At 39.6% G+C, this 15,162-nt stretch overlaps 1 protein-coding gene across 1 annotated transcript in view; it reads right to left on the bottom strand.

The window, feature by feature from the left end:
* Positions 1–6,640: 6,640 nt before the first annotated feature.
* znf16l (zinc finger protein 16 like) overlaps positions 6,641–15,162 on the bottom strand; it is a 10,033-nt gene continuing 1,511 nt past the window's right edge. The window contains exons 2-3 of the mRNA XM_067579021.1: positions 11,665–11,886; positions 6,641–9,344 (exon numbers count right to left, since the gene is read on the bottom strand). Coding sequence (XP_067435122.1) covers positions 8,638–9,344; positions 11,665–11,886 — 929 coding nt within the window. The 3' untranslated portion in view covers positions 6,641–8,637. The remainder of the gene's footprint in view (positions 9,345–11,664; positions 11,887–15,162) is intronic.

Here is a 15,162-nt window from a genome sequence, read left to right as displayed (position 1 = left end):
CAGTGAAGGTTATTTTACATATCAGGGCACAAGCAGAAGCTGCTGTCCTCGCTATAAATCTGTATAGCACAGTAACAGACTGTGATAGCACACACACACACACACACACATACGCTATACAGTTGTTGTGCAGAGGAGCAGCACCTCCTACAGTCAGAAAGTATAAAGCATCAGAGAGGCTGTGTATCTCTGTGGTCTCCTGTCATCCACACACCCCATTTATAGCAGTGAAACAACAGAGGTTATATTCAGTGCTTCATCAATGAAGAGAATAACTGGTGTGTGGAGGGTATGTTCAGACTGTCACTGTGTACTGTATCTAAATTTTACCCATTACAGGGCAACATTTCTTTAAAGATATCCTTCAGACATGTATGAAGACAAAAACACTCTGCAGCTGCTTGGAACAATAATGTGTGTCTGATATGGTTTTTTCCACAAAAAAAGTATAATTACCACATTAAAATCCTTAAAATGGCATCTACTCCTTCTCCCTCATTAAAATTTCCAGAATCTATAAATATGTAAATATATTTCATCTCAGAAGTTTTCCTGCTGCACACCATATGCGCCTGAGCAATGGAGCAAGTGGAGCAAATACAGCCCCATTATTCAGTTAGCAAAAGTTATGGTTTTGCTTCTCCACTTTTTGTTTTTTAAAAATAAATTCATCATAATACAGTGCATCATAGTACATGCTTTGGCTGTCAATCACAGTCTGTCAATCCACACAGGAGTCTGACTGTTTACAAAGGTGAGAAACATGCTGTTTAGCTTAACTGATCATCAACTGAAAATAGAACATAGGAAAGGATAGACTAGCATATGTTGAATGAACCTGCTGGGCCCACTGACTCAAGCCAAACTTTAAATTAGCTAAAAGTAGGATTGTATTGTCACTGAAATGCTGAACTGATTTGCGAGTCAGTGTTAGCTAACTTTACCAGCCTGTCCACCTAACGTTAGCCTGCTGATTGGCACTTGGGAAGGAGCCAAATCAGAGTCGGCTCTTTTAAGTGTAACATGTCTATTAACAGGGCTGCCAACTCTCACGCATTGACCGTGAGATTCACGCAATTGACATTTTTCACATGCTCTCACGCCACACATTTTCTCACACAGTGAAAAACAAATTCATAACTGATAACGTCGCAACATGAAAAGAAGACACTGACAGCACATGGACAGACAAGACAGAGCAGCAACAGCAGCACCAAGTTATTCAGACCATCAGAGGTAAAGTGAGAAATATACACAAATCTATTATATTGTAATTTATTCCCATGCATGCTGCTCAGAGTAATCTCAGTCAGCGGCTCTTCTGGCAGCAGCACAGCGTCTATCTTCTCTTGCGCCATGCACATGCATGCAGGAGTGTTTTCATAGCACCCTCAGTCTAACTAATCTAGACTAGTGCAGGTGGCTGTTTCTTGACTTAATCCAAGAGGTATCTATGTATGAAGGTCATCCTAATGTCATCCTAATGTCATCCTGCAAAGCTGACGCTCAATATACTGTACGTTGACTTGCACTATGGTTATCTCTTACTACACAGGCTACACATTTTCTCCAAGAAATTAAACTGCCATCACTCTGTGAGGAGCAATTATTCATTCCAGCTCCACAGCTGTAGAAGGATAACCACATGAGTTATGACTTCTGTCTCTTTCAGTTTTACACATCTTCCAGCTACGCCACTCAAACACAAAATCTTTGGGAGAGAACAAATTCTGCTCAGCCTCTAGCCATTCATCTTGACTCAAAGTTAATTATTTCTGCCATTGTAGAAATGTGCACTCATTCCTCCACTGTATATCAAGGTGGTCTAATAATTCAAAGTGTCACTATGTGCTTCAGGAATCAGGTTTGACAGAGAAGACAGCACAGGACTGCTCAATCTATTGGCCTATGGAAGTCTATGGCTGCCAAATTCAAATTAAACCATTTCATTAAAATTGAAATTAAAACTCAATTGACAAATACTTTTTGGTTTACTCTGCACAGATTAACACTGCCATAATAATTATGACACTGAATTTTAAACTTTTCAGACAACAGGAAACAGGGTTTCTGCCAGAAAAGGTGGTGGGCCAGGTGGGGGGAGGTGGGGCGGGATAGGATGGATTGGTGCTGAGCAAAACGTATTGCCGCGTGTAAAGGTGTTACTGGTGTTACATGGTGTTATCGGTACTTAGTCGGACAACAGACGCTACAATTATAAACTGAAAGTGTCTGTTCCAAGGAACCCTGGGAAACTTAAACCTGGAAATGAAATAATAAACTGGACTTGTTTCAGTTATATTCTTATTTCAGCTTGTTCCGAATGGACATTAAAGAAAAAAATCTATTTAATGGCCATTTACATAACAGTTGACTGTCAGATTTCATAAGTGGCCTGTCATTATGAACATTTTCATTTTCATTTTCATTAGACATGAGCTAAAATCAGGAAATAATTAAAACTTAAATGCAAATGTCCCGTTTGAAATTTAATTTCCCACTTTGGGTTGCACTGTCTGCCAGTTTGAAAATGAAAAAAATGACATCCAGTTTAATTATCATTATATATATATATATATATATATATATATATAAATTGTGTTTATATATCAAAATACAGATGTGGCTGAAAATATTGGTACCCTTCCACTGTTTTTTAAAAAACTAAATTTTCTCTTTATTAAGTTGAAACTAACAGAAGTATATGGTATCCATCATTCTTAATTTCACATTGAATATAACTGAAACTTTGCTTTTGATTTACAACTGAACATATTATTTAATACTAATAAAATTAATGAAAATGGCATGGCCAAAATTATTGGTACCCTTAACTTAATATTTTGTAGCACAGCCTTTGGAGATAATAACTGCAGTCAAGCGCTTTCTGTAACTCTGAGTAAGGTTTCAACACTTCTCCACTGGTAGTTCGGCCCACTCTTCTTGAGCAAATTGCTCCAGTTCTCTCAGGTTTGATGGGTGCCGTCTCCCAACTGCAAGTTTCAGCTCTTTCCACAGATGTCCAATGGGATTCAGATCAGGACTCATTGCAGGCCACTTCAGAATGGTCCAACATTTTCTTCTTATCCACTCTTGGGTGCTTTTTGATGTATGTTTGGGGTCATTATCCTGCTGGAAGACCTATGACCTGCAGCTAACACACAGCTTTCTGGTATCGGGGTGTATATTTTGCTCCAAAATCCTCCATGTTTCACAGTAGGCATAGTGTTCTTTTCTTTGAAGGCCTAATTTTTTCTTCTGTAAACACAGGGTTGTTGTTATTTACCAAAAAGCTCTAATTTTGTTTCATCTGTCCAAAGCACATTCTCCCAGACTGTGGCTTTTCAACAACAAATTCATCAAATTCAGTGCCCCATGTCACTGTTTTCCAAGCTACTGTTGCTGTGATATTTTGTAGGACCCATGTGAGGGTGGTTTCCATGGGAATGCAGCTGTTGCGGCTTCCATCATTCCGTTTAGGCTTTCATCATATGGAAGTGGGTGTGGCTTCATCCAAAGTGGGTTGGAAAAACAATAGACACGATGCAAGTTTTTCTTTGTCCAAGGATGGTGATGGAATGACCTGCCCTACTCTGCTTCATTCTGCGTCTGATTGGCTAGTACTCATTGCCGTTGTTGGTTAGGTTGGTTAGGTTAGTTAGGTTGGTTAGGTTTAGGCATGAGGAGTGAGATGGTTAGGTTTCGGGTTAGGGTAAGAATATCAGGGTCATAGCCAATCAGAAGCAGTGTAGGGGCGGGTCTTTACAGAAAATTCCTATCCTAGGAAAAAAAATTGCAATGCAACTGGATTGCAGGCATGGATGTATACAGAGAACTGGATACAGTGTCAGAGGCAGGGCCCCATTCATTCCTATGAAAGTTGCTCAGTGGCGTATGAAGCCAAAAAAGTCACTTCCCACTGTTAAGAAATTACTAGCATGAAAACATACAGTGCCCATAGAGCCCCAGCACCAGTTTAGCCATCCAGAATGGGGATAAAACAATTAAATCGTGTAGCGCTTCTAGACTTTCCAAATGTTATTGGACCGAATGGATCAAATTCTGATAGTGAAACGAGTCATTTTGTGGGAAATGTGACACTTAAAAAAAATGTATCCACCATTTTACAGCTGCTTCATGATTGTGTGCGGGAAAAATGCTTTTCAGTCCCCTGTCAGACCCAGGAGTTGTAATTCCACAGTGTATCAAATTGGCAAATTGGCTTCAAAGCCCAGTGCTGTTCCTGGGAGATTGGTTGCAGGAGGCTGGAGCCTATCCCAGCATGCACTGTGTTAGAGGCAAACTACAGATCACCAGTCTATCACAGATGGACAGACAGCTATGAAGCCATGCAGGTATTGGGGAGAAACTTTTGATGATTTGTTCTCTGAAGTTTGTGATTTAAACCTTTCAATTCATTTCTTCGACTAAAAATGTAATGTTTACACAAATGATTTATTCTAGGGAACAATTTATTGAGTCATGTACCCAAACTATTAATTTGAGGAGTTTGGTCATTGGTACACATTAATTATTAATATGCTCTTTTGAATTAATAATTCATGCCCACATATAATTAGAATGTACTCAGAAATCACTACGTCTGCCCCTGCCCCTCTAGATCACTTTGACGGGACAAATGGAATGAATTAAGTAATTTCCAGTTACAAATTATTAATTCACATTACGTATATCTGTCAATACACTCAACCTGTAAAGTGGGTTCTGACTACAGTGGACACTACTCCAACATTCTGTCCTGTTTGACTAGATGCCATATATCTTTTAAATATTATACATCCATATGTTGCATCACTTACAATGTGTTCTCCAGTTAACATTCTGCATGTGTAGCGTCTGCAAAGTATGGCATTCAGTTGTTGAATTGACGTTCTAACACCTCTAACATGCAGCATTATTTTTCTTCAATAAAAAAACTATGGAGCCAAAAAGTGTTAAATATTGAATAGATAAAATGACATTGTGATATAAATGCAGACAAAACATAATATAATCATGAAACATGAAACTGTACACTTTAACACAGTTTTTCATGGTAACTTGCAGGTAGGTTGTTGTAACCATCCTGGAGAAAGAATGTTCTTCTGTGGATTTATTTTTTAGGCCATCTCAGGTGCTTCTTCATGTAATCCCAGATTGACTCCATGATGTTGAGATCAGGGCTCTGTGGGGGCCATACCATACCATCTGTTGCAGGACTCATCATTCTTCTTGTTGCTGAAAATAGTTCTTTATGACTCTAGCTGTATGCTTGGGGTCATTGTCATGTCATGAATAAATTTGGGACCGATCAGACACCTCCCTGATGGTACTGCATAATGGATAAGAATCTAAACATCTACGGTGCCTGAAACTTTTGCAAAGTACTGTATGTGACACTTAAAATGGATTCTAAAGGAGACTGAGGAGCAATGCAATGAAGCTGAGATCGCTGTGATGTGTGAGCAATGCTGCTCAGTCATCTGGCTGCTGAATTTGGAGCTGTTTAATAGCTCCACTATTCAGACAAGTCAACAGGGCATTACAATAATCAAGGAAGGAAGACTATTAAAGCATGTATAAGTTACTAAATATGATATCATTCTTATTCGGATGCAAATGAACTCCGGTACAAAAATGTATCTAAAAATTTATCTGAAACTAATATGAAGCTTCAGCGTCCAAATGAGTCAAATCAAGTAGATATCTTTCAACATTACAGTCTTTTTAGTGCCAAAGTCCCTCTTTTTGTTACTATACTTCCACTACAGCTCAACAGGGAAACACTGTCTGAGGAAACACAAAGAGGGAATTTGATGCTAAAAAGACTGTAAATGTGTCAGATATCCACTTGATATGACTAACTCAGACTGCTGAAGCTGAATATAAGCTTCACATCAACTTTTAAATCCATTTTTGCACAAAATGACTGTTTGGACACTGTGGATTTTGGCCTCCATCACTTACATTGAAAGCACATTTGAAGGGGATCTTTTAATAGCCAGTATGAACAGGAGGAATGATTACAGCGAGAAAAACCTCTTTCACTATTCATATGGACACCTGACTGTTGTTTTAATACACACTTGAAATATCGTGAACCTGTCCTTTAATTGCAGACTGATTTTAAAAGTCTGCCTAAAGTGGAAGCCAATAGACAGCTGGATTGGTAGAAAAAGCAGCAGCATGGTTTGCAAAATGGTTAACTGTCATGTAAAGTTAAAAACCACAATTTGAGTAAATAGCTAAAACATGCAAACCAGTGGAGTCATCATCAGCAAAATGTACTTGATTATCAAAGTAAAACTACTTATTATGCACAATGACCTGCATTCAGTAAATTGTTATATTATTGATGCATTAGTGTGTAAAGAACATTGTAATGTTGTATGTGGGGAAGCTGATTTTAACTGCTTTATTTAGTTTCTGGTACAGTAAAAAACAGAAATGTCTTGTAAAAATTTTAATCTGAAAAGTTTATTATTAGTTAACATGTAACATGTAACCCTCTTATATGTACGTAAGTGTACAGTAAGTATAAAGAAGCATTAAATGTTAATACTAAAGTTAAGTACAGAATTTGAGTAAATCCGGTTTACGCTGTTATTTGTTTAAAAAAAGAAAAACACACACTCACTGATGATATTCAGACAACTGTTTATTTGAAAGCAGATTGTCAATGGTTAGCATGTCACATCCACAGGTTTGGATAAGTTGCCATTTTCTTGCTTTTGTCACAGTCTTTCACACAGCGCTGAGATCCAGGAAGTCATTTCACACACAAGCGTGAGTAAATCAGTACACGGGTCACTTTTTCTAATTTAGAAAACACACCGGACATTTTGGATGTTATTTTCTTTTTTCTCTGTCATCACACAATTCTTAGTCATCATACAAGCAAACATATAAAATGACCAATATACAGTCTGTAACAGTAGATTACACTGGTTAAAAATGATATGATAAACTTTCTGCTCTACACATAGCACCAAGCAGCATCAAGATGAAAGTAAACCCAGAAGATATTTTAGTTGCAGTTGCACAGACGGTCCACATGTGGGTGATAGTATCCCACCACTCTGTTAACAGGTCCCTCCATCGGCACAGAGCGAGGTCATGACAGGGCATCCTGGAGGCTCAGCGAGTGAAGGTGCAAATCAGCTGTGAGTGAAATGTAGGATTCAAGTATGGCGTAGGACCTTGTTAACTGTCCTCTCCTGCTGTCTCTGAATCTGTCTTTAAAAACAATATGCTCATAATGCAGACCCCAGATCTATTCGAATGCTTTCATTGTTACTTTCACCAGGCTTTCTTGTTCAGTCTCTCCTGCTTCATGTCTAAAATACTGACTTTAGTGCTTCATTTTCTCTAGATAGTTCTTGTGCTTGAATTTTCTAAAATTCCCAATCCGTGGTGCCCTGTTTTAAATCATATATGTCATCTTCTCTTCAACTCTCCAAGATTACACATAAAACCTTGAGTGTTTTCCTCCTTCTTCCTATTTTCCTCACAGCCAATCTGAGTGATATAAAAACCTGCAGAAAACTGAAGTGTCTTTCAGATAGTCGCTCCAGTACAGACTGATATGAGAAGTTGCCGGTGTGGTGTAATCATGACTTCCAGGATGCTCCGAAACCTTTGAGCCACTAAAGGAAAACTACAGTTTGTTACAACTTGGGTTTTATTGTTGTATCTCTGGCCATCGAGTCTATCTGTTATAATCGATGATCAGACAGGTTAGAAACAAACCAACAACAGGTTAGTCAAACTCCTTTGGAAGAGAGAACAAAGGCATAACATTATCACCCAAACTGTCTGTTGTAAACGTCCATCAGTTTACAGACCAACTCTGTACTTACTATACGTCCTCACATAGTTTTCCTCTTCAATGAGGGGTTATTAGCAGGTGTTTCACTTTCAGTTTGACCTCAAAATTAAAGTTTAGATGAATAAACTGTTGGCTCGTTTGCAACCTTTCTGATCATCTGACTGCTTGTGTTTCTTGGGGCTAGATTTAGAAATGATTGCCAAATTTTAATTAACAGAAATTATCCTTTAATATACACTATGTGAATTGAAATAAACGGACCTAAACATACAAAACGCATTAAGTTTTTCTATGAGCTTATGCACCGATCCCATCCAGTCATAAAAAGGGAAGGTCTTCCTCTGGGGCCTCGATTCACCTCCCCTCATGATGACTTTGACATGACCTAAAAACACAGTCTGCATGCTTTATCTCATTTCCATGTTGTGCCTGATACAGCTTTTTAACAAACGATCTCAACTCAAGACAACTACCTCCAACTCCAAAGTTTCCATGCTCAAGAATAAACCTCCAAACTCACCTTTCAAGTAGACCTTCAGTTGAGATTGTTTTGTCAAACTACCGTTTATAAGATTAAGATGATAGTTTCCTTGATGGTGGAGAGGAGGTGAAATATCATGAATGTGACAAAACAGGAAAGCTTGGGCAAAATCTCAGAAAACCCGCCCCATTCCCCAATTCACCTGCACCTCCCGCAGTGACAGCAGACAGCCACACGATGAGGACACATCTCAGATTGAGCTCCATGTCTGTTTTTGACGTACACTTTGACTTTGTCAGGTTGTCAGCTTTCAGTGAGCTGTAGCGGATTACTGTGCTGGCGTGCAGCGGTGGCTCTTGTAGGTGCCAAGGTGGCGGAAGCTGCGTCCGCACTGCTGGCAGCAGTAGGGTGTGGCTCCGCTGTGGATCCTCTGGTGGGTATACAAGTTCCCCAGCTCCTTAAAGCGCCGGCCGCACTGCGGACAAGCGTACGGGCTCTCACCGGTGTGCACCCGCTGGTGTCTCTTAAGTCCAGAGAGCACTGAGAAACCTTTCCCACACTGGGGGCAGGGGAAGGGGCTCTGGGCGCCGCTGTGGACCAACCTGTGGCTTTTTAACCGGGCTGCATGGCGGAACCTCTCCCCACACTCTGGACACATGAAGGGCTTCTCTCCGGTGTGGATACGCTGGTGCTGCCGCAGGTTGCCCAGGTAGTTAAAATGGCGGCCGCAGTCCCCACACTCATACCCGCCCTCGATTTTAATCTCCTTTTTCACAGGCCCCCCTCGCCGACTGATGCCCGCACCAGCCCCTGGTCCTGTGCTGCCCTCATTCTGCCCCCCTCCACCCCTCCTGGAGTCACTGCTGCTGTCCCCCATGGTGGGTGCAGCTGCAGAGGTGGACTGCAGTGCCTGCAGAGATTGGGCACCGGTTGTGTCTGAGTGTATCAGTTTAACATGTTCCTCCAGGAACACAGAGTCAGGGCAGAAGGTTCCACACAGAGAGCAGATGTAGGTGTGGCTGGGGAACTGCTGGCCTGAAACCACAAACATATAACATTTGATTAGTCACTAACAGCACATTCACAAGTTCAAACTATGGCAAACTTCTTGGTTTGTCATACAGACTGACCTTACATAGAGTTATGTGCTGTAATTATTTCTTGACAGACAACAGCCAGGTGGTAATGACTTTGCAGAGACTTGTTGTCATTGTGGGGTTGCCAGGCAACCATTGCAGATGAAGCACAGAAGTACTGGGTGGAGGGATAAACTTTTGCTGCAGCTTGTGTTATTGTCAGCCTATGTTTTTGTATTTTTTGCTTGTGTATTTTTCCAAATATGTGTTTTTGTTCAAGATAGTGCACAGGGATGTATATTATGTTTTTCTGGTGCTTGTTACATTCTTTGGGCTTGGGAATCATGCCACTGGGAGCTGTGAACAGCTGATTGCTGTAATTAAAAAATAAAGTAATTTCAGTGTAGGTGTTATGGTTGTATGTATTGTTGTCGTACGGCTGCAACTAACAATCATTTTCATTATTAGTTAATTGTTATGTCTATAAAATGTCTTCATATATCTTTTTTGTTTGTCCAACAGTCCCAAACCCAAAGTTTATCAGTTTACTATCATGTACACTACTTATTCAAGCGTTTTTCTTTATTTTTACTATTTTCTACAATGTCGAACAATACTGAAGACATCAAAGACGACCCCATGAAGCTGGTTGAGAAAATTCCTTGAGTGTGCAAAGCTAATATCAGAGCAAACAGTGGCTGAGGAATCTAAAATATATATAATAATAAGATATTTTAGTTTGTTTAACATGTTTTTGTTTACTACATAATTGCATATGTTATTTTATAGTTTAGATTTCTTCAGTATTGTTCTACAATGAGGAAAATAACCCTGAATAAACCCTGAATGATTAGGTGTCCAAAATTTGACTGGTACTGTATGACAAAGAAAGCATGAAATGATCACATATGAGGCTGAAACCAGCAAATATTTTGGCATTTTTGATTAAAAAATTACTAAAACCATTACTCGATTATCAAAATAGTTGGCGAAACGTCCTGTAAACGTCCTGTCATGTGTGAATAAAGCTGTGAGGAACATTAATTAAATTAAAAGAAATGGCTTTTGAAGAAAAAAAAAGTTTCTATTTCTCAAAATAAGAAATAAGAAAGCAAAAGAGAAAAGGAAACATACAAGAAAAGCAACATACAAAGTTTTGATAATTACACATCTTAAATTTAGTTAAACATGTTAGTTGGCGTTGCTAACTCGAATGATCAAAAAGTGAGTATATATATTTCTTTTAGTTCAGCCAAACGTGTAGCTGATATGAAATACTTTCAAAATATGAATAGGCTCAAATCCTTAAAAAATGCATGTCTTCCTACAAAATGTATGATCCCAAAGTAAGTGGAAGGAGTTGATGTCAGAGGGGGAGATGCTGGCAGAGAATATTAGATCAAAGAGTGAGGGTTTGACTCAGCTGTAAACAGGGTTGAGTACCAAACTTGTACTTTTAAGTGTACCGACCAAACTACGTCAGTACTAACAAGTACCTATCACCTTTGATCAATCGGGTTGTGTTCCCTCCTAGTTAACACACGTGCACTTGAAATTTTTCTCCTGTGTTCCTGTTTGTACTTTCAGATATCAGCCTTATTTTACTGTTTCTGGATCGCTTTCAGCCATACTGGAGCTGTGTTAAGTTACCGCTGATGAAAACATTTCCTGAAATGTAAGAAATGTAGCAGCAGCAGCACTGACAAACTAACAGATAGCTTTTATTGTGAAGAACTTAAAGGAAATGAAGTGTGTTCATCACTGAGTTAGCGGAGCTTTGTTAGCGGTGCTATTTTTCAATAAAAACAACTCAACACAAAAAAATCTGGAGATGTTTAGAGCTCTTTGTTCAATGAATCAGTTAGAAATACTGCAGAGAGGAAGAGTACAAGTAGAAACAGCCACATTGAGATGTTTGATGAAGAGGTGGAGACGACAGGCAAACAGCACATCTCCCACAAGTAGCCTGAACAACTTACTTTACCTTGTTTATTATTAATATATTAGTTTATTTTACACAACAAAATGTTCTAAATAAATAAAAATGTTAAAATTGAGAAGTTTGAACTTATTTTGTACAACTGAAACTACATTTTTGTTATTACAGAGAGAGTAAAGCAACGAAAAAAGGCACCATTGTGAACGGTACCCTGATGGCTACATGGTCACATGACATTACACCAACATCCATCAATCTGTCTTTCAAATTTATTACACTTTCAGTCTTGTTTTGGTAGTTCTGACCTTTATTTCTTCCCCTTCTTCCCGTTCCTACCCACCTGCCTCGGGCCTGTCTGTGCTGCCCTCCAGGGGACTCCCACCCTCCCCTGGAGAGCTCTGGGGCTCCATGGAGAAGTCAGGGGCCTGGACATGTGAGAGCGGGGCCTGTGTCTGGTCCAGCCCACCCCCCTCCCTCCTCAATGACTCATCTTCATCATCATCTTCTTCTTCTTCTTCTGTCTCACCAGTTGGGGTGTTGTCACTCTCTGGCTCCTTCATGACTTGGAACAAATAAAAGAAAAAACATGAACTCCAGGCAAACATTTGTACTTTTGAGAGAGCAGACAGTCCATACCATATCAACTAACTGACTGCAGATGAAGTATGACTTTATGAGCTGTTCATATTATACTTTATATAAATAAAGGAGCAAGTACGAACAGCAAGGAAATTATGCCAAATTGTGTGAATCTGATGTTCCTGTTTTCCAATCATATCAGATACTTATCCTCCTTGTTGGCATTGTATGGAAGCTCATTGCTGCCAGCAAAAAACCCCCAAAAAAAACCTGATGAAAAGTTGGGAGTGATAAAACTTATTTTAAAAGAGTACTCCACTGATTTACCATTGCACTCCTACATCATCTTTTTATTCCATGCACTCTTCTTCCTTCCTAAAACCCGGAACCTGCAGTACCCACAATGCAACTTGACTGTTTTTATAAGATTTCATACAGCTCCCTCTTTTTTCACATCTAACATCTGGAAACACATGCTGATGTGGAAGATCACTGGAGTTCCCCTTTAAGGCCGTATTCAGACCAAATCAGGTGGTGCAGCGTTGAGCCACAAGGTCGAGCTGAGGTGTGTGGGGGGGTTGTGGGCGTGTTTATTTGTGCTCTAGAACGTAACCGCTGTGAAACCATCAGAAAATAACCTTTTATTGATCTGATTCACCGGCTTTCTTGCTACCAGTGCTCCCTCTCTTCATTCACTCTCTAGCTCACTCGACCACAGCTGCTCTCTCTCTCTCCCCTTAACTCTCGTCTTTTTTAAAATGAGTCAGGAAGCTGACAGCAAAGTCTGACTTTACTAACGTTATCACAAAACGAAGAGAAATGTCCTCCCTTCGTCCTGGTAACATTTTTGCGCTCCCTCATGGCAGAGTTTACAACTCCGGTCAGTCTGATCTCCCGCTGTGATTGGTCACTGCGGCTGACGTTGGGTTGCATTTCTCCAAAAGTTGACTCTGGCTCAGCTTTCTGGACGCAGTCCAGTGCAGCGCCGCACTGGCCAAAACATCCACAGCCGAGCCACACTACCAACATTCAAATGAATGGGAGAACTGACGTTTTCGCCGCACCGCCTGATTTGGTCTGAATACGGCCTAAAGGTCACATAAATGACATTGAGCCTCACTGGATGACAGCAAACAACTTTTTGCTATGTAAGGATATAGTGGAGTAAAGGCAACTTGAGCAGAGAATGAAGTCACACTCCCTCTGTGTGCATTGTTAGCTTTTCTGTTCTTTGTGTATTGACTCATGCCCTTGAGTCAAAATTATGAGTCAAGGGCAACACACTCTGGCGGCATCCTGATGCACATCAGGGCGTGTTGATGCACATTTACTCGTCAGTATACAGTGCTGTCCCATTTCCCATCATCAACGTGCATAAGAGCAGCAATTTTCTCCTATTTGCTCCATGATCCACACATTCTGGTTACTGTACCCTGACTGCTTCTTCTAGAAGACATATTTCCATGTGCTGCACTCTCAAATGACGCCACCATTACTGCAGTAGCAAACTGAACATATTTTCACTGACAGTAAAATCAGAGATGTTTGGGTTAATCACACAAACATCTGTCTGACCTCCATAGTCTGGATGTGAAAATGTATGTATGTATGTATGGAGTAACTCATGAAACCCAGCAGGAATGCTTTGCTAGCTTACAATTTTTTTCATTGTAATCAGAAGAAATGCACCATTTATAAAAATCTGAAACACATGATATGGTAAAAGTGGAATTTCAGAAAACTGAAAGAGTATCCAGCTTATGAAGGCTCATCATCAGCTTTGTGTAGGCAGACCATTAAAGTATTTGGCCCTGTTTACACCTGGTATTAACATCTGTCTCCGGTGATCCGAGAACAAATGGACAGCTCTAAATACAGGTGTGAACGCACCCAAGACGCACTGAGGACAGATTGAGATCCGATCACTCAAACCACATTCAGAGGTGGTCTGGGCTGCATGTGGCCACATTCTTTTAGTAGTGTAAACGCAATGCATCCTGGGCCACACTGAAGGACCACCTATTCAACTGATGTCCTCTATTTTCCGGCAGACTAGACACAAGACCCTCCATCCAAAGCTGTTCAACTTCTTTGATAACAGGATAAACAAACTACTTTGCTTTTCATGTGAATTAAAAACGTAATCCACTTCCCGTTTTTTCCTGTTTTTCCCGTTCCCCTAACCGGTTTTCCTCTTCAAATCGGCAATTAGAATAGAAATTAAACATTAATTTTCCGCTTGTGTGTTTAAAAAAATATTTCAGAAGCTAAACGTTGCTGGATAGTTTCCTCTGATCAATTAATCAACATTAGATCCTGTCGGCGTGTCCGAGATTTAAATAATCAATAAAGTTATGCTGCTGTGTCTTGTGTGTAAATGCGCACAGCGTCTCTCAATGGAGAGACACAGCTGCGGGGAGATCACTGCATATAACTCTCTCTCTCTCTATGTATATATACATATATATATATATATATATATATATATATATATATATACACACACACACATACACACATATATATATATATACATATATATATATATATATATATATATATATATATGTGTGTGTGTGTGTGTGTGTGTATATATACATATATACATATATATATATATATATATATATATATATATATATATATATATATATACACATACATATATATATATATACATATATATATATGTCCTGAATATTTACTACAGCTTTGGACGGAGCAGACTCCGGGTCCGGTCTTTGAAAACAGAAATGATGTCTGTGTTTATTTGCATATAGAGTGGGAAAGTGAGATCCCATCACAAGTGGGGACACATGTGGGAACGCATGTTAATACCAGGTGTAAACAGGGCCTTTGGTGGTCCCTGGCTGGTCCATTTACTGCTCAGAATGTGATGGAAACATGAGATTTTAATGGAGATTTCTAAGTGTAAAACTGATTTCATAGAGCAGAGGCTTGTGGATTTTACTTTTTTTCCAAAGTGTCACTTTGTTGTTGGAGCTGCTGATAACACCACAGAACAGCAGTCTGTTAAAACTGGACTATAGTTTGTTGAAAAGTTTAAATTATATAGATTATAGCCTTAATTTTAATGGCATTTGATGACTATAATTTCAAGATGTTACAGGTTCTACATGATCTGGGGCAGGTGTCACCATAGTGATGGCAGCTTGTGTACATCAGCCTACAACACAGATTTGTTTAGAGCATGTCCAGTGTGTGCTAGGAGCTCCACAACGCAGCCAGTGTCTGCTGC

Source organism: Thunnus thynnus, chromosome 22, assembly GCF_963924715.1.
Source record: "Thunnus thynnus chromosome 22, fThuThy2.1, whole genome shotgun sequence".
NCBI lineage: Eukaryota > Metazoa > Chordata > Actinopteri > Scombriformes > Scombridae > Thunnus > Thunnus thynnus.
This window is presented reverse-complemented; position numbering and strand designations above follow the sequence as displayed.